Source organism: Balaenoptera borealis (assembly GCF_965194805.1).
Source record: "Balaenoptera borealis genome assembly, chromosome: X".
Lineage (NCBI taxonomy): Eukaryota > Metazoa > Chordata > Mammalia > Artiodactyla > Balaenopteridae > Balaenoptera > Balaenoptera borealis.
The window spans coordinates 42,573,507-42,592,951 of NC_138881.1; the positions used below are offsets into that span (position 1 = coordinate 42,573,507).

Consider the following 19,445-nt stretch of genomic DNA (forward strand, 5'->3'; position numbering starts at 1 on the left):
AGCTCAGGAGGTGTTGAGCTATCCCTGCATCGCTGTATCCCACTGGTTTTCAGTCTGACATTTCCCGTGAGCTTTCTTTTGCTAAAAGAAAGGAACTCACCTTTATAAATGAGAGCTATTTGTTTTGACTACGTCTGTAACTTTTTCTAAGTAAATGAAGCATGTAATGGTATCTTAAGGTGTGTTCCTGTGTGGCAGTTTTATAAAAAAATTTGTTATTATGAATTTTTATTCCCAAATATAAATTTTAACTTAAAAAAATAAAAATAAAACACTTCAGTGGTGATCTGTTACTAAAAGAATTCATACTATTTCATGATCAGACTCCAGCATACTTCCTTGGATTTTTTTTTCTCTTAATTGCCTCCTTGACATATTATATAATCTCTCCTTTTCACAAAGCTGTTCGCTCTTTGCTTAATTACTGTGTATTTTCCTGTCTCCACACCAATCTCTTTGTCTTTTCTGGAAAACATTTTCCCCCACTTATCTCTATCACACTTATTATTTTCAGGATTCAGTTTAAACTGTACCAGCTCTATGGAACCTAAACCTACATCCCCAGTAGAATCGACTGTTTTCTCTTTGGGGCCCACATTGTACCCTGAATGTATTTATAATATGCACTTTTTGTTTTTTGTGTTTTTTGAAACTGAGTTATATTTGAACTACATTGAATTACCCAGATCTTAAATGGTATAGTTTAATGAATTTTGACAAATATGTATACCCATCGCTCAAATTAAAATATAGAACATGTCCATCACCCTTGAAGGTTCCCGCCTAATCAGTCAATATCCTCCCCCTGAGGCAACCATTGTTAATATTTTTAATCCCTATAGATTAGCCCTGCTGGTCCTTGATTGTCATATAAATAGAATCATACGGTTTGTGTTTGGCTCTGTGTTTGGCTTCTATTTGTAAATTTTTGAGAGTCATCCAGGTTGTTGGTTCTACCAGTAGCTCTTTCTTTTTTATTGCTGAATATTCAATTATATGAATATACTATAATTTGTTTATGCATTTACCTGCTGATGAACATTTGGAATGTTTCTAGGTTTTTTTATCATGATAAAACCTGCTATAAATATTCTTGTGGAATTTTTCTGAGGATATATTGTTGTCATTTCTTTTTAGTATCTACCAAGGAATGGAATTGCCAGATTACAGGCTGGTGTATATTTAACTTTATTAGAAACTGCAAAACCAGGGACTTCCCTGGTGGGGCAGTGGTTAAGAATCCGCCTGCCAATGCAGGGGACACAGGTTCGATCCCTGGTCCAGGAAGATCCCACATGCTGTGGAGCAACTAAGCTCGTGCGCTACAACTACTGAGTCTGCATGCCCTAGGGCCCACGTGCTGCAACTACTGAGCCCGCATGCTTTAGGGCCCACGTGCCACAACCACTGAGCCCGTGCGCTTAGAGCCCGTGCTCCGCAACAAGAGAAGCCACCACAATGAGAAGCCCGGGCACCACAACAAAGAGTAGCCCCTGCTCACCACAACTAGAGAAAGCCCGCGCACAGCAGCGAAGACCCAAAACAGCCAAAAAAAAAAAAAAAAAAGAAACTGCCAAACAAGTTTCCAAAGTGATAGTTCAGTTTTACATTTCTACCAGCAATTTTTCAGTTTCTTTTTAACTTTAGCTTTGAAAGTGAGTGTATAGTGCTATCTCAGTGTAGTTTAAATTGCATTTCCCTTATAACTAATGATGTTGAACATCTTTTAATATGCTTTATTGGTATGTCTTTTTCATGTGTGTTCAAATATATTGCCCATTTTAAAAAATTGGGTTACATGTCTTTTGCTTTGTAGGAGTTCTTTATACATTCTTTTTTTAAAATTTTATTTATTTATTTATTTATTTTATGGCTGTGTTGGGTCTTCATTTCTGTGCGAGGGCTCTCTCTAGTTGCGGCGAGCGGGGGCCACTCTTCATCGCGGTGCGCGGGCCTCTCACTATCGTGGCCTCTCTTGTTGCGGAGCACAGGCTCCAGACGCGCAGGCTCAGCAATTGTGGCTCACGGGCCTAGTTGCTCCGTGGCATGTGGGATCTTCCCAGACCAGGGCTCGAACCCGCGTCCCCTGCATTGGCAGGCAGATTCTCAACCACTGCGCCACCAGGGAAGCCCTATACATTCTTAATATGGGTGTTTTGTATACATATTGCAAATATTTTCTCCCAGTCTGTGTCTTGGCTTTTTGTTTTCTTAATGACATCTTTTTAAAATTTTTATTTTATTGAAGTATAGTTGATTTACAATGTTGTGTTCAACATTTCTGCTGTACAGCAAAGTGATTCAGTTATACATATATATATTCTTTTTCACATTCTTTTCCATTATGGCTTATCACAGGATATTGAATATAATTCCCTGTGCTCTACAGTAGGACCTTGTTGTGTATCCATTCTGTATGTAATAGTTTGCATCTGCTAACCCCAAACTCCCAATCCATCCCTCCCCCACTGCCCCTCCCCCTTGGCAACCACAAGTCTGTTCTCTATGTCTATGAGTTAATGACATCTTTTGATGAGCAGAAGTTTTAATTTTGATAAGGTCCCATTTACCAAAATTTTCTTTTGTGGTTGTTGCTTTTTGTACTATGTCAAGAAATCCTTGCTTGTCCCAGCATTGCAAAGATGTTCTCTTATGTTTTCTTCCGGGACATTTTTAGTTTTAGTTTTTATGTTTAGGTCTATAATACAGCTTGAATTAATTTTTTGTTGACTTTTTCTGTCATTTGTTTTCTATTTCATTAATTTTTTTGATCTTTGCTAGTTCTTTTCTTTTACCTTCTTTGGGTTTATTTGGTCTTTTACTTTCTAGCTCCTTGAGGTTAAATTTTAGGTCATTGATTTTAGACTCTTTTCTAATATAAGCATTTAAAGCTATAAATTTCCTTCTAAATTTATGTTTATCTGCTTCATGCAAATTTTGATTTTGTTTTTAGTAAGCAGCCTTCTAAGTTGGCTATCAGTGATCCCTACTTCTCGGTATTCATACCCTTGTGTAATCCACTCCCCTTTGTATGTGGGCTGGACCTAGTGACTTTCTTCTAAGAAACAGAATAAGGTAAAAGTGTTGGGATGTCACTTATGTGATTAGGTTATAAAAGACTGTAACTTCCATCTTGCTGGCACTCTCTCTGGCTCTTCTCGCTTGCTGGCTTTGATGAAACAAGCTACCATGTTGTGAACTTCCCTATGGAGAGATCCACGTGGCAAAGGACTGAGGGCAGCCACTGGCCAACAGTCAATGAGGAACTGAGTCACTCAGTACAACAAACCTCGAGACATGAATCTTATCAACAACCACTTGCCTGAGCTTGGAAGTGGGTCATTCCAAGTCAGTGTTCAAGATGAACATAGCCCTGGCCAACATCTTGATTGCAGCCTTGTGGGAGACCCCGAGTGAGAGGACCTAGCTAAGCCACACCTGGACCCCTGACCCACTGTGAGATAATGGATATTGTTGTAACTCACTAAGTTTTAGGGTAATTTGCTATGCATCAAATAGAAAGCTAACACAGATTTTGGTACTGGGAGTAGGGTGTTGTCATAACATACCTAAAAATGTGGGAATATCTTTCAAACTTGGATGTGGGTGGAGGCTGGAAGGATTTTAACGAGCATATTAGAGAAATCCTAAATTGCCTGAATAGATTATTAATTGAAATTTGGACTATAGGGTGCTGCTGAAGGCTCAAAAGGAAGTGAAGAACATGTTTTGGAAACTGGAGGAGCTTATGTGATAGAAACTTAGCAACACTGTCATCTGCAGTTATGTGGAAAGTAGAGAATTGTGCTTCATGAACTTGGTGATCTATCTAATATTTCCAAGAAAAGTGTTGAAGGCATCTAGTTTCTTCTTGCTGCTTTTAGCAAAATGTGAAAGGAGATAAATTGAGAGAAAGACTGTCAAACACAAAGGATCCAGGACTTGATGGTTTTGAAAATTATTAGCCTCTGCAGATAGCACAAGATTCTAAAGTTAAGAAATAGTTCTGAAACACTATCAGGAAAATATGATCTAGAAATAAAGCAAAAGATGTGACTATACAACCTTTTTTTAAGACCTCAGATCAGAGGACCAGAGCATTCAGCCACACAAAACTCCCCTTGAAGAGATTAAGAGTGCCTCATAGATCTCAATCAAACAAGAGGGCCTCTAGGAAGCTTAAGAGTGTGTACCTCAGCCCTCTCAGCAGGAGTCCAAGATAAAGAATGGCTTATCTCAAAAAGAGATCTGTAGGTGCACTTTTCATCTAAGGAAGTGAACCCAGTGAGATTCACAGACAACTCATAGTAGGAAGCAGACTGAGAAAACTCTTCTGCTACTTTTCCTGAAATGCTACCTTTCAACCTTTCATGGAATAGGAAAGATGTCTCAGAGGGTGGGACCAAAAACACAGAGGGTAGAACCAAAAGCCATGAAGAACTTATCAAGGAACTCCTAAATTTGCCCAGCCAGGTAACACTTATTTTCTTCAGCATGTAAAAATTTTGTAGTTTGTATTCTGTATGTTGACCTCTATTTCTTCTGTTGAGCACTGAGTGGTCATTTTAATCACTGTTTCCCTGTATGTAATATGTCTTTTTTTGTTTGTTTGTTTTCTGGCTGTTTTCTTTTCTTCTTTGGTTTTCATTAGTTTGACTACAGTGTGCATAGGTGTGGTTTTCTGTGGATTTATCCTGCTTGAATCTGTAAATTTATGTCTTTTACCATATTTGGGAAGTTTCTGCCTATTATTTTTTTTATAAATGTATTTATTTACTTATTTATTTTTTATTTTTGGCTGCATTGGGTCTTTGTTGCTGTGTGCGGGCTTTCTCTAGTTGCGGCAAGTGGGGGCTACTCTTCATTGTGGTGCACGGGCTTCTCATTGCAGTGGATTCTCTTGTTGCAGAGCACGGGCTCTAGGCGCGCGGGCTTCAGTAGTTGTGGCATGCGGGCTCAGTAGTTGTGGCTCACGGGCTGTAGAGTGCAGGCTCAGTAATTGTGGCACACGGGCTTAGTTGTTCCACAGCATGTGGGATCTTCCCGGACCGGGGCTCGAACCTGTGTCCCCTGCATTGGCAGGCGGATTCTTAACCACTGCACCACCAGGGAAGTCCGTGCCTATTATTTTTAAAAATATATTTTTCTGTCCCTTTCCCCTCTCCTGTCTCCTTCTGGTTCTCCAGTTACATGTATGTTAGATCTTTTGATATTGTCTTATCCTGGGACTGTATTCTTTTTTTCAAATTTTTTCTCTCTGCTTTTCAGACAGGTACATGTAAAAGTATGAAATTAGAACACTCCCTGACACCATGCACAAAAATAAACTCCAAATGGATTAAAGACCTAAGTGTAAGGCCAGACACTATCAAACTCTTAGAGGAAAACATAGGCAGAACACTCTATGACATACATCACAGCAAGATTCTTTTTGACCCAGCTCCCAGAGAAATGGAAATAAGAACACAAATAAACAAATGGGACCTAATGAAACTTAAAAGCTTTTGCACAGCAAAGGAAACCATAAACAAGACCAAAAGACAACCCTTAGAATGGGAGAAAATATTTGCAAATGAAGCAACTGACAAAGGATTAATCTCCAAGATTTACAAGCAGCTCATGCAGCTCAATAACAAAAAAACGAACAACCCAATCCAAAAATGGGCAGAAGACCTAAATAGACATTTCTCCAAAGAAGATATACAGATGGCCTACAGACACATGAAAGAATGCTCAACATCATTAATCATTAGAGAAATGCAAATCAAAACTACAATGAGATATCATCTCACACCGGTCAGAATGGCCATCATCAAAAAATCTAGAAACAATAAATGCTGGAGAGGGTGTGGAGGAAAGGGAACACTCTTGCACTGTTGGTGGGAATGTAAATTGATACAGCCACTATGGAGAACAGTATGGAGGTTCCTTAAAAAACTACAAATAGAACTACCATACGACCCAGCAATCCCACTACTGGGCATATACCCTGAGAAAACCATAGGTCAAAAAGTGTCATGTACCACAATGTTCATTGCAGCTCTATTTACAATAGCCAGGACCTGGAAGCAACCTAAATGTCCATCGACAGATGAATGGATAAAGAAGATGTGGCACATATATACAGACTGGGCAATTTCTGTTTGTCTGTCTTTACATTCATTAACTCTTTCTGCTGTTAAGCCCATCTAGTGAATTTTTTAGTTCCAGATTATATTTTTCAGCTCTAGACTTTTCACTTGGTTATTTTTTTAAATTGAGGTATGATTGACATATAACATTATATTAGTTTCCGGTGTATAACATGATGATTCAATATTGTATATATTGTGAAATGATCACCACAATAAGTCTAGCTAACGTCCATTACCATACATAATTACAAATGTTTTTCTTGTGTTGAGAACTTTTAAGATTTACTTTCTTAGCAACTTTCAAATATGCAATACAGTATTATTAACTATAATTACCATGCTGTATATTACATCCCCATGGCTTATTTATTTTATAACTGGAAGTTTGTACCTTTTGACCCCTTCACGCATTTCACCCACCACCCACTCCTGCCTCTGGCAACCACCAACTGTTCTCTGTATCTGTGAGCTCTGTTTTTTGTTTTTTGTTTTTCTTAGACTCCACATATAAGTGAGATCATACGGAATTTTCTTTCTCTGTCTGATTTATTTCACTTAGCATAATGCCCTCAAGGTCCATCCATGTTGTTGCAAATGGCAATATTTCCTTCTTTTTTATAGCTGAATAATATTCCATTGTGTGTGTATGTGTGTGTGTGTATATATGTGTGTGTGTGTGTGTGTGTGTGCGTATATACACACAAACACACACACCACGTTTTCTTTATCCATTTTTCCACTTATGGATGCTTAGGTTGATTCTATATCTTGGCTACTGTAAATAATGCTGCAGTGAACGTGGGAGTGCAGATATCTTTTTGGGTTAATGTATTCATTTTCTTTAGATAGATACCCAGAAGTGGAAGTGCTGGGTCATACCTAGTTCTGTTTTTAATTTTTCGAGGAACCTCTATCTTGTTTTCCATAGTGGCTGCACCAATTTACATTTCCACCAGCAGTGCACAAGGGTTCCCTTTTTCCTGTGTTCTCACTAACACTTGTTATTTCTTGTCTTTTTGATGATAGCCACTCTAACAGGTATGAGGTGATATCACATTGTGGTTTTGATTTGCATTTCCCTGATGATTAGTGATATTGAGCACCTTTTCATGTACATGTTGGCCATCTGTATATCTCTTTGGAGAAATGTCTGTTCAGATCCTCTGCCCGTTTTTTAATCAGCTTTTTTTGGGTTTTTTGCTGTTGAGTTGTATGAGTTCTTTATATATTTTGGATATTAACCCCTTATCAGATATATGATTTGCAAATATTTTTTCCCATTCAGTAGGCTGCTGTGTCATTTTGTTGAAGGTTTCATTTGCTGTGCATAAGATGTTTACTTTGGTATATTCCCACTTGTTTATTTTTGTTTTTTGTTGCCTTTGCTTTTGGTGTCAAATCCAAAAATTCATCTCCAAGACTTATGTCAAGGAGCTTACCACCTATGTTTTCATCTAGGAGTTGTATGATTTCTGATCTCATATTCTAGTCTTTAATCCATTTTGAGTTAATTTTTGCAGGTAGTATAAGATAGTGCTCGAGTTTCATTCTTTTGCATGTGGCTGTCCAGTTTTCCCAACACCATATATTGAAGAGACTGTCCTTTCCCCATTTTATATTCTTGGCTCCTTTGTCATAAGTTAATTGACCGTATACGTGTGGGTTGATTTCTGGGCTTTCTGTTCTGTTCTGTTGATCTATATATTTGTTTTTATACCACAGTCGAGTTACTTAATACATTCATCACCTCACAGAGTTGCTTCATTTGAGTGTGTGTGTGTGTGTGTGTGTGTGTGTGTGTGTGTGTGTGTGGTGAGAACACTAAAGTTAATTTTTGTATATGGTGTGAGATGTGGGTCAGGGTTTGTTTTTTTCCTCCAAAACGCATATCCATTTGTTCCAGCACAATTTTTAAAAAAGACTTTTCCTTTCCCCCATTGAATCACTTTGGCACCTTTGTCATAAACCAGTTGTCCATATGTGTGCAGATGTGTTTCTGGATTCTCTATTCTGTTCCATTGATATATGTGTCTGTACTTAGATCAATACCACGCTGTCTGATTATTGTAGCTTTAAAGTAAGTCTTAACATTACATAGTATAAATCCTCCATGCTAATCCTTGCTTTGTGTATTCTAGTTCCTTTGCATAGCCATATAAACTTTTAACATTTCCCTGTCAATTTTTACCAAAAAGTTGACAAATAATTGGCTGAACAAGTAGAAGACAAATGAGTAAAGTGATATAAAATTTCAACAACACTCAATCGAGTTGATTTATATATTATAGAACACTGCACCCACCAGTAGCTGAATATGCATTCCTTTCCAGGGACACATGAAACGTTCTTCTGGATAGAACATATGTTGAAATCATACAGAGTATGTTTTCTGACCACTATGGAATTAAATTAAAATTGGCCAAAAAAAAAAAAGGCATCAAGAGAAAATGGCTATATTTTTGAAGACTAAATGAAAGCAGCAGTAGAGGGAGCTATGTAAAGTGGGAAAAAAATGCACATGCTTCCTTCTAAAAGTTATAAAACGCAAATTCCCATTAAAATGAGCAACAAAATAGGATCAAGTTCAAATCCTGTACCGAAATATTATTTTTAAAAATGAAAGACTGGGCTTCCCTGGTGGCGCAGTGGTTGAGAATCCGCCTGCCAATGCAGGGGACACGGGTTCAAGCCCTGGTCTGGGAAGATCCCACATGCCGCGGAGCGGCTGGGCCCGTGAGCCACAATTGCTGAGCCTGCACGTCTGGAGCCTGTGCTCCGCAACAAGAGAGGCCGCGATAGCGAGAGGCCCGCGCACCGCGATGAAGAGTGGCCCCCGCTTGCCACAACTAGAGAAAGCCCTCGCACAGAAACGAAGACCCAACACAGCCATAAATAAATAAATAAATTAATTAATTAAAAAAATGAAAGACTGAGTGTTGTACACAATGAATAGCAGAAATTTCCAATTGGATATTTGTATTCTGTACATTATGTATAAGTAGGTATTTAATAGGCATACCCTATGGGATATTATGGTAAAAATTACTAAAAACAATTTTCTATCTGTCTCTTCCCTATCCCCCCATGCTGACCATGTCACCCTGAACGGGATTGTGTTGTTACAGGTGTCAGTGTCCTTTGAGGACGTGACTGTGGACTTCAGCAGGGAAGAGTGGCAGCAGTTGGATTCTACTCAAAGGCGCCTGTACCAGGACGTGATGCTGGAGAACTATAGCCACCTCCTCTCACTGGGTAAGCAGAGCCACTCTGTGAACCTACAAGGACCTTGTTATGGGTAAAATTGTGTCCCCCCCCCAAAGAAACTATGTTGAAGTCCTAACCCCCACTACTTCTGAATGTGACCTTATTTAGAAATAGGGTCTTTCCAGAAGTAATCAAGCAAAAACAGGGTCATTAGACGGGCCCTAATCCAATATGACTGGCATCCTTATAGAAAAGGGACGTCTAGACACAGAGACACAGAAACACAGAGGGAAGGCAATGTGAAGACATACAAGGAAAAGATGACCATGTGACTGGAGTGATGCATCTATAGGACAAGAAATGCCTGAGGCTAGAGAAGCCAGGAGTGAGGCATGGAACAGTTCCCTCGCTAGCACCTTCAAAATGAGCATGGCCCTGCTTACACCTTGATTTTAGACTTCTGGCCTCCAGAACTTCAAGACAATAAATTTCTGTTGTTCTGAGCCACCCAGTTAGTGGTACTTTGTTACAACAGCCCTAGGAAACTAGCACAGCTTTCTGTACTGGGAAGTGGGGTGCTGCTGTAACAAACCTACAAAAACCATGGAGGTGGCTTTGGAACTGGGCAATGGGTAGAGGCTGGAAAGATTTTCAGGTGCTTGATAGAAAACGTCTAGATTGCCTCAGAGAAACTGTTGGTAGAAATAGGAGTGTTAAAGGTGTTTTTGGTGAGGTCTCAGATGGAAGTGAGGAACATATAATTGGAAACTGGTGGAAAGGTGATTCTTATTATGAAGTGGCAGAGAATTTGGCTGAATTGTGTTCTCTTGGGTAGAAAACAGAAGTCGTGAATGATGAATTTGGATATTTAGCTGAGGAGATTTCTAAGCAAAGTGTTAAAGGCAAGGCTTGGTTTCTGCTTCATACTTACAGTAAAATGCTAGAGGAAAGAGAGAAATTGAAGGAGGAATTGTTAGTAAAAAGGAACTAGAATATGAAGATTTGGAAAATTCTCAGCCTATCCATACTGCAAAATATAAGAAGGTGTACTCTGGAAAGAGCACCAAGGGTGTGACTGGACAACCAGTTGCTAAAAAGATTAGGTATATGATTTGTGGATCCAATCAACCATCTCAGGAGAAATGCTGCCAGCTTGGGCTGAAGAGGATGGAGGCAGGGAAAAAGGCAGGAAGACTGGGGTTCTGGGATTCTACAGACAGGAAACAGGCCAGTAAAGCTATTTGGCTGTGAACACCCTTCAAGAAAAGGGATGAATGACCCCCAAAATGGTTCAGAAGCCAGCAGGGCTGTCACTGCCATCACAGGCCCAGAGGGCACAGACTGGGAAGATGCAGGGCGACTGGCTGTCACCTCTTTGTTTTCAGAAGGTGAGCCACCTAATTGGTTCCAGAGCTAAGAGGGCAGGGCCACCACCCAGGTGTGAGGTTGCCACATCTGATCTGAGGTCACACCTCTTAACATGCTCTCTTGAACTCTCTCTTCAACTGTCCTTTATGGTACTTGTTGACTATCAATTTTGAGCCAGTATTTAGCCTTAGATGGAGTTTACCGCCCACTTTGGGCACATTCTCAAGCAACACGACTCTGGGAGGACCCAGCCTCAGTGCTCCAAGGGTGGCTCCTGGCCTCACACCATCCACAGGCTGGGCCTCCATCATAAGGACTTGGGCCCCTTACGAGCAGCACTGGGAGGCAGGTGTTGTCCCTCCTTTTGTTTATGGAAGAGCCAGACACAAAAACTTACTCTTCAAGACCTTGGAAGGGATATCTCAACATGCCCCACACCACTGGACCCCTAGAAATTTCACTGCGATAGAAGGCCCCTAAATTTTTTTCCCACCTTCTGACACACAAATGTCTTATCCATAAGTCGAGAGTAGTTGCTCCTCCTTGTTCACTAGGTCTAATGAGCATAGTATCACCCATGTAATCGACCGATGTGATGTCCTGTGGAAGGGAAAGTTGATCAAGATCCCTGCAGACTAAATTATGACATAGGACTGGAGAGTTGATCTGCCTCTGAGGTAGGACAGTGGAGGTGTATAGCTGGCCTTGCTAACGGAGAGAAAACGGCTTCTGCTGGTCTTGACTAACAGGTATTGTTTTTAAAAAAAGCATTTGCCAGATAAATAGCTACATACCCGGTATCAAGGAGTGCGTTCATTTGCTCAAGCAACAAAACCGTATCTGGTACAGCAGCTGCTGTTGGAGTCACTACCAGGTGGAGTTTATGATAATCCACTGTCTTCTGCACAGGCCAAATAGGCACGGTGAATAGGGATGTAGTGCAACCACCACCCTGCATCCTTCAGGGCCTTGATGGTGGCACTAATCTCTGCAGTCCCTCAGGAATGCGGTACTGCTTTTGGTTTACCATTTTCCGAGGTAGAGGCAGTTCTAGTGGCTTCCACTTGGCATTTCCCACCATAAAAGGCCTCACTCCATAGGTCAGGAAACCAATATGGGGATATTGCGAGTTGCTGAGTATGTGTATTCCAGTTATGCATTCCTGGACCAGAGAAGTAACCACAAGATGGGTTTGGGGATCCACTGAGCCCACTGTGTGTGATGGACCTGAGCAAAAACTCCATTGATCACTTCACTTTTATAAGCCCCTACGCTGTCTGGTGGGCCACAGTGATGTTTTGGGTCTTTTGGAATTAGTGTCAGTTCAGTGCCATGGTCCAGTGATGTCTGGTAAGCCTCACTGTTTTTTTCCCCAATGCACAGGTACTCTGTAAAGGGATATAGGTCCCTTTAGGGAAGGTTGGAAGAAAGGTTAGTAGTATAAATTTTTGGCAGTGTCATGGGTTCCTTCCTTCAGGGACCCGGCCTCCCCTTCATTCAAAAGTGTTCATTCCGGGTGTGTAAACTGGCTCAAGTCTGAGAATTGATTGAGGAGCCAGGACTCTGTGTTTTGATGTTTCAAGTTAGACTTCTGTTCACTTGACCTAGGACTCTTCTCCTTAGACAGATCAAGTAAGAATTTAGTAGATTGCCCACCTATTTCTTTTCTAGGGATGTCAAGATCAACTAGCCAACCCCATAGATCTCTGTGAATTGGACTGTTTCTTTTTGTTTGTTTTTTTTTTTTTGCAGCGCAGAAAGTTTGGTTTATTTCTAATGTATATTAAAGACATGTATGCATTTTTTCCTATTTGACAGTAGTATGGTATATGAGAAAGAAGTTTAAATCTCCACCCGGCCACTTGTTGAATGAATAACTAAGCCTCTTACTAGCTATGTGATTTTGGAATTTTACCTCTCTGAGCCTCAGTTTCCTTATCTAAAGGGACTAAGAGGAGAGTTATTTTGAAGATGAAATGAATGAATTTATCTAAAGTGCCTAGGGCAGTGTCTGGTACATAATGAATACTCAGTATTCTTTTATTTCCCCTTTCCTTGCTCTTAATTTGTTGATATGTCTGTCTGTGAGCAGGTGAGCCACTCTGTAACAGATGTTACATTTAATGCTAGTCCCCCTATTCTTATATAGTGTTAGAGAGAAGGATAGAGAGGTATAGACATATAACACATAAATATATGAGTATGTAGCATAGTTTCTTAAATATCTGAAAACTGTTCTTTGCGAAATGTTCATATACTGTTTTTGTCCTGCTTTTCTTAGACTGTCCTAACTCTGCTGCCTTGAAAGAAGGTTATCTCTTAAATAATGGAACACTAAGATAAAGGTTTGTTTTGAAAGATGTCTGAAGTCTAATGAGTAGGAGAATGAATTAAAACAGTATTATAAAAATTTCTACTCTTATGTGTGAATCGGACTTTTTTTTTAATTATTTATTTTTAATTTATTTATTTTTGGCTGCGTTGGATCCTCGCTGCTGCACGCAGGCTTTCTCTAGTTGCAGTGAGAGGGGATTCCTCTTCATTGCGGTGCACGGGCTTCCCATTGCGGTGACGTCTCTTGTTGCGCAGCACAGGCTCTAGGCACGCGGGCTTCAATAGTTGTGGCTCGCGGGCTCTAGAGCGCAGGCTCAGTAGTTGTGGTGCACGGGCTTAGTTGTTCCACAGCATGTGGGATCTTCCCGGACCAGGGCTTGAACCCGTGTCCCCTGCATTGGCAGGCAGATTCTCAACCACTGCGCCATCAGGGAAGCCCCCGGACTTTTCTGATTACTGCTTTGACCCTGTGGTAACCGCATCCACCTTGCATTTGACAACTCAGTGACTCCGTTTGGCCCCTGCCACCCCAGGATCCAATTACTCCCATTGCATTTAGGTTGCCCAGTTCACTGGCAGAAGTTCCCACTGAAATTTCTGACCTACAGCAAAGAGCAATCACAGATTACCCGGGGCCCCTTCACAAATTTATTAGTCACAGTCATCATCACAGATGTGTCTCTGGACCCTCCCGGCGTGAGCAAACCTTCCACGATAAATCCACTCTAACATTCCAATCTCCCTAAGCCTTTGTATGCCTTCCTCTGTAGTACACCAAAGTAGTCCTGGCATTTCAGCTGCATTTAGTGTGGGCCATGTTTTGGTCCATGTTTCAACCAACCAGCCAAACACACTGCTTCAGCCCTTCCTAACCCCTCAAGTGGCAACATTACATTCAGAATCTGCTTAGTGTACACATGTCAATAATTTTGGCCTGATCCAACTTTATGTTCTTTCTGTTATCCCACACTCTTAATATCCATTTCCACACATATTCCCCAGATTTCTGTCCGTATAAATTGGACAAATCATGCAGTTCTTTTGGAGTATCTCACACCTCCTCATGGGTCACACTGTGTACCTCACCCTTGGGCCTTGATGAGACTTAAGTCTAGTTATAGGTCTGGAAGCAAAGAAGGGTGGTAGGCATAGGTCCTGAGGGGAACCAGCAGTACCTTACAAGGCAAGTCCCTCAGGGGAGCCCACTGCAGGCTCCTCTGGCAGAGGAGGGTTAAACTTCTCAGTTGAGGGTAAAAGGGCTGCTTCTACTGGCAAAGACTCATCTGAATTTAGAAGTTCAGTGTCCTCATATGTCTCCATTCCAGTTTTCAGGATCCCGTTCCTTCCTCATCAATGCTCTCCTTTAACAGCAGACACTCTGTGAGGTTGGGAATTCAATTTGTGTTGTAATTTAGCCACTCACAGGATGAGACTCTGGGTTTGGTTTTCAGCCGTCTCAGCTCTGCAGCTACAGGAGCTAAGGGTTACTTTCAGGACAGACAGAGAAATTTTCAGGTCACTTATGCGATGCATGATCTGGGAAATCAAATCCCTGAGCTCATCCTTTTCTTTCCCCACTTCATCCAGCGCAATTAGGAGCAATCAGGCAATCTTACTATACTTGGAAGTTTGACAAAAATTTCCAAGGTATCAAATACAAGGTTATCCAGAACCTCACTTCTTATAAGCATTTGATTAGGAGTATCCAGTGTTGATATTTTGCATATCTCTATTGCCATGTCACACCAGGGACTATTAGTGCCCTCCTTACTACTGAAATAGAGTCATTAGTGCTTTTGAATCTAATCAGAATAAGGAACCAATTCCAGAAATCCCATAACTAATTCAGAAAACTCATCCTTGAGATTCTATTCCTCTAGAGCCACTCTCAGTACCAAACTCTGTATTATGGTTCTGCAGAGAAATAGAACCAATAGGATATGGGTATATACATATAGAGAGTATACACATACGCGCATGTGCACGTGTGTACATAAATACAGAGTAGGGGGGAGAGATTTATTTTAAGGAACCAGCTCACCCAGTTGTGGGGACTGGCAAGTCTGAAGGGCAGGCCAGCAGGCTGGAAATTCAGGTGAGTTGATGTCGAACTTTTGAGTCTGAAATCCACAGGGCAGGCCACGGACTGCAAACTAGGCAGATTTCTTATGTCGCAGTCCTTGAAGCAGAATTCCTTTTTCCACTACCCGTTCTTTGTTCCCTTTGCTCTCAGCAAGCACCTCAGCTGGTTGTGGTTTTTTACCAAGTGGGATGACCCAAAACTTTATTCCTGAAGGGTCTGGCCCATTAGTAGTCCTGCCTGAGTTGAATTGTTGTAGTTTTCCATTGACTTTAATCACAGGGCATGATAGTATGCCTTATGGGGTCTCCTGTATTCTAGACATACTCTTCTTTACCTCCATCATGATATAGCAGTCCAATTTCCCCTTGGTAGTCAAGATCAACCACCCCAGCCAGCACAGTAACTCCCTTCTTTTCCTGTTGATTCAGAGGCGTGAAAAGACCAAGATGTCCAGGTGGCAGACTTAACTTCCAGTTCAATGGAATCATTGTTGTGTCTCTCGGTGGAAGTGTTCCTCCCTTTGGAACTAAAACGTGTAGAACAACAGAGCATAAGGTTGCCGGTACAGGAAGCAAAATTTTTGCTAATGGGTCACTAGTGGTAATAGTAAGTGGTGCCACTCCTGGCCTGGGGCTGAGTGGGTGGGGCTACCACCCTGGTGGGCTTGGAGGACAGAGTGTTGTACCAATGAGAATTATTGTGAAGCCTTAAAATCTAATGGGGCGCTTCCCTGGTGGCGCAGTGGTTGAGAGTCTGCCTGCCAATGCAGGGGACACGGGTTCGAGCCCTGGTCTGGGAAGATCCCACATGCCGCGGAGCAACTAGGCCCGTTAGCCACAATTACTGAGCCTGCGCGTCTGGAGCCTGTGCTCCGCAACAAGAGAGGCCGCGATAATGAGAGGCCCGTGCACCGTGATGAAGAGTGGCCCCCACTTGCCACAACTAGAGAAAGCCCTCGCACAGAAACGAAGACCCCACACGGCCATAAATAAATAAATAATTTTTAAAAAAATCTAATGGAATTTGCCCTGCTAGGTTTCAGACTTGCTTGAGACCTCCCATCCCTTTTTAAATTCTAATTTCTCCCTTTTGGAATGGGAGTATCTATCCTCTGCCCATCCCACCACTGTATTTTGGAAGCAGATAACTCATCTGTTTCCACAGGTTTGCATGGAGAGGAATGTTGTCCCAGAATGACTCATACTCAAGTCTCATCTGTAAGATTTGGATGATTTAGATGATGTGATTTGAGACTTTGAGTTGATGTTTAGATGAGATTTTAGACGTAAGAGTTGATGCTGGGATGATTAAGACTTTGGGGGATACTGGGATGGGGTTAGTGTATTTTGCACATGGGAAGGACATGAATTTTGGGGCATCAGAGGGCCGGCTCTTATGGGTTGAATTGTGTCCCCTCAAAAAAAAGATATGTCGAAATCTTAACCCTCAGTACCTCAGAATGTGCCCTTATTTGCAAGTAGTAATCTTTACAGAGGGGATCAAGTTAAGATGAGGTCATTGGTGTGGGCCCTAATTGAGTGGTATCCTTACAAAAAAGGGAAATTTGGGCACCGAAATAGGCACGCATAGGGGGAAGACAATGAGAAGAGACGCACAGGGAGAAGACAGCCATGGGACTGGAGTAAAATGTGTTTACAAGCCAAGGAATGCTAAAGATTTTTGGCAAGCACAAGTGCTAGAAGATGCAAGGAAGGATTCTCCCCTATATCTGCCAGAGAGAACATGACCCTGCTAACACCTTGATTTCAGATTTCTAGCCTCCAGAAATATGAGACAATACCTTCCTATTGTTTTAAGCCACCCAGTTTTCGGTACTTTGTTAGAGCAGCCCTAGGGAACTAACACAGAACCTCAGAGAGGCCGCTTCCATCCTCAGCTGCTGAGTGCTCTGGGGCATCTGATGTGTGTGATGGTGTCATCCTTGATTGGTCTGAGATTCTTCAGTCCCTTTGCACCTTTGCACTTATTACTCTTTTCCCAATGAAATGTGGTCACTTTTCCAAAGAACAAATGGAAAGCAATTAGCTGGACCCCATTTTCTATCATTTCCTGTTAACAGGGTGTGAAATTCCCAAGCCAGAGGTCATCTTCAAGTTGGAGCAAGGAGAGGAGCCTTGGACGTTGGAGGAGGAAACCCCACATCAGAGCTGCTCAGGTGAGCGAGTGTGATCCGGACATGGAAATACTTGAGGCTGATACTTTTAAAAGGCTATGATTGCTACCCTTTTTTTTTTTAACATCTTTATTGGAGTATAATTGCTTTACAATGGTGTGTTAGTTTCTGCTCTACAACAAAGTGAATCAGCTATACATATACATGTATCCCCATATCTCTTCCCTCTTGCGTCTCCCTCCCTCCCACCCTCCCTATCCCACCCCTCTAGGTGGTCACAAAGCACCGAGCTGATCTCCCTGTGCTATGCAGCTGCTTCCCACTGAAGGTACAAAACTTTAGAAACTTCTTGAAAATAGATAACATTGGCCTCTCTGGTACCAAATTGCTCTCTCCCTTTATTTCCCTTACTGTTATCAACTGTCTTCTTGGCTTGGCTTTCCTCCAGGAGAATTGCTGCAATATGTATAGTCTCGATCATATGACAGGCTTCCTCAGTATGGATCTGGTTTTCTTGGATATTCTCTCCTTCCATCACATTTTTATGCTTTAGTACCGAAACCCCACTCCCAGGGTCTTAGATCCTTATCATATACATTCAGGTTTTAATGGATTTGCCATCTTTGAAGATCAGTTGGTTGCCTCACTCCTGTTCTCCCTGGTGCCCTTTCACCTTCTTCTCCATCTCATTTTCATCTTCTCACTCTAAGATACCAATAAACTGTCATCTACAACCAGCCTCACCTTCTTTTCTCTTTGTAGATGTTGCCTTTAGATTCCTCACTTCTCTCCACCTTCCCTATCTCACGCCTCTCTCCCATCTTCTGACTTTATGATCACTGTCACCTAGCATTTTTTTTCTTTTAAAATCAGCCTTATTAAGGTATAATTTACATACCATAAAATGTATCCATTTTAAGAGTACAGTTTGCTGAGTTTTGACAAAGGTACACACTGATATAACCACCACCCCAATCATGACATATTACATTCCATCACACAGAATGCACTTTCATGCCCCTTGAAGTTAATACTCAACACCACTTTGGCCCCAGGCAACCACTGGCATGCTTTTTGTTATTATAGATTAGATTTGTCTTTATTAGGGTTTCATATAAATGGAATCATACTGTATATACCCTTTTGGGTCTGACTTTATTTGTTCAGCATAATGATTTTGCAATTCATTCATGTTATTGAGTGTATCACTAGTTTGTTCCTTTTAAATAATGAATACTATTCCGTGGTATGACTATACTGTAATTTGTTTATCTCTATACCTGTTGATGACAGGTGGTCATTGTTTGGTTATTATGAATAAAGCTGCAGTGAACATTCTGGTATGTCTTTGTGTGAACATATGTTTACATTTCTCTTGGGTAAATACCTAGGAGTGGAGTTGCTGGTATAATATAATCAGTGTTTACTTACCTTTCTTATAATTTCTTATAATTGCCAAACTGTCTTCCAAAGTGGCTGTATTATTTTACATTCCTAACAGCAATACATGAGAATTTCTGTTGCTCCAAATCCTCACCAACACTTGTTATCATCAGTCTCTTTAATCTTTGCTATTATAGTGGATGTGTAATGGTATATCATTATGATTTTAAGTTGCATTCCTCTGATGAGTAATGATGTTAAGTATCTTTTCATGTGTTATTGACCATTTGTACATTTTTTTTGTGAGTTGTCTATTCAGATATCTTTCCCATTTTTTATTGGGTTGTTTGTCTTCTTTTTATTGAGTTTTAAGAGTTGTTTATATTTGCTTGATACAGCTCCTAAGCCAGATATATGTATCACTGATATTTTGTTCCAATCTGTGCCTTGCAATTTTTTAAAATATTTTTTTAACTTTTATTTTATATTGGAGTATAGCCGATTAACAATGCTGTGATAGTTTCAGGTGCACAGCAAAGCGACTCAGCCATACATATACATGTATCCATTCTCCCCCAGCCTCCCCTCCCATCTAGGCTGCCACATAACATTGAGCAGAGTTCCCTGTGCTATACAGTAGGTCCCTGTTGGTTATCCTTTTTAAATATAGCAGCATATACATGTCAATCCCAAACTCCCTAACTATCCCTTCCCTCCACTCTTCCCCACACTGGTAACCATAAGTTCATTCTCTAAGTCTGTGAGTCCGTTTATGCCTTGCAATTTTATTTTCTTACTGGTGCCT

The 19,445-nt window shown here is 41.0% G+C and overlaps 1 protein-coding gene and 1 pseudogene across 6 annotated transcripts in view; both read left to right on the plus strand.

Moving 5' to 3' along the window:
* Positions 1 to 19,445, plus strand: part of LOC309621113 (retinol dehydrogenase 12 pseudogene) — a 339,175-nt pseudogene that overhangs the window by 168,742 nt on the left and 150,988 nt on the right. The gene's annotated exons all lie outside the window — the stretch shown is intronic.
* Positions 1 to 19,445, plus strand: part of ZNF81 (zinc finger protein 81) — an 84,295-nt gene that overhangs the window by 44,811 nt on the left and 20,039 nt on the right. For 4 of the 5 annotated variants that reach the window (XM_082378163.1, XM_082378166.1, XM_082378164.1 and 1 more), the window contains 2 exons: positions 9,260 to 9,386; positions 17,204 to 17,299. In XM_082378163.1, the coding sequence (XP_082234289.1) occupies positions 9,260 to 9,386; positions 17,204 to 17,299 (223 nt within the window). Of the gene's footprint in view, positions 1 to 9,259; positions 9,387 to 12,987; positions 13,052 to 17,203; positions 17,300 to 19,445 lie in introns of those variants that run through there. The other variant, XM_082378167.1, reaches the window with a different exon arrangement.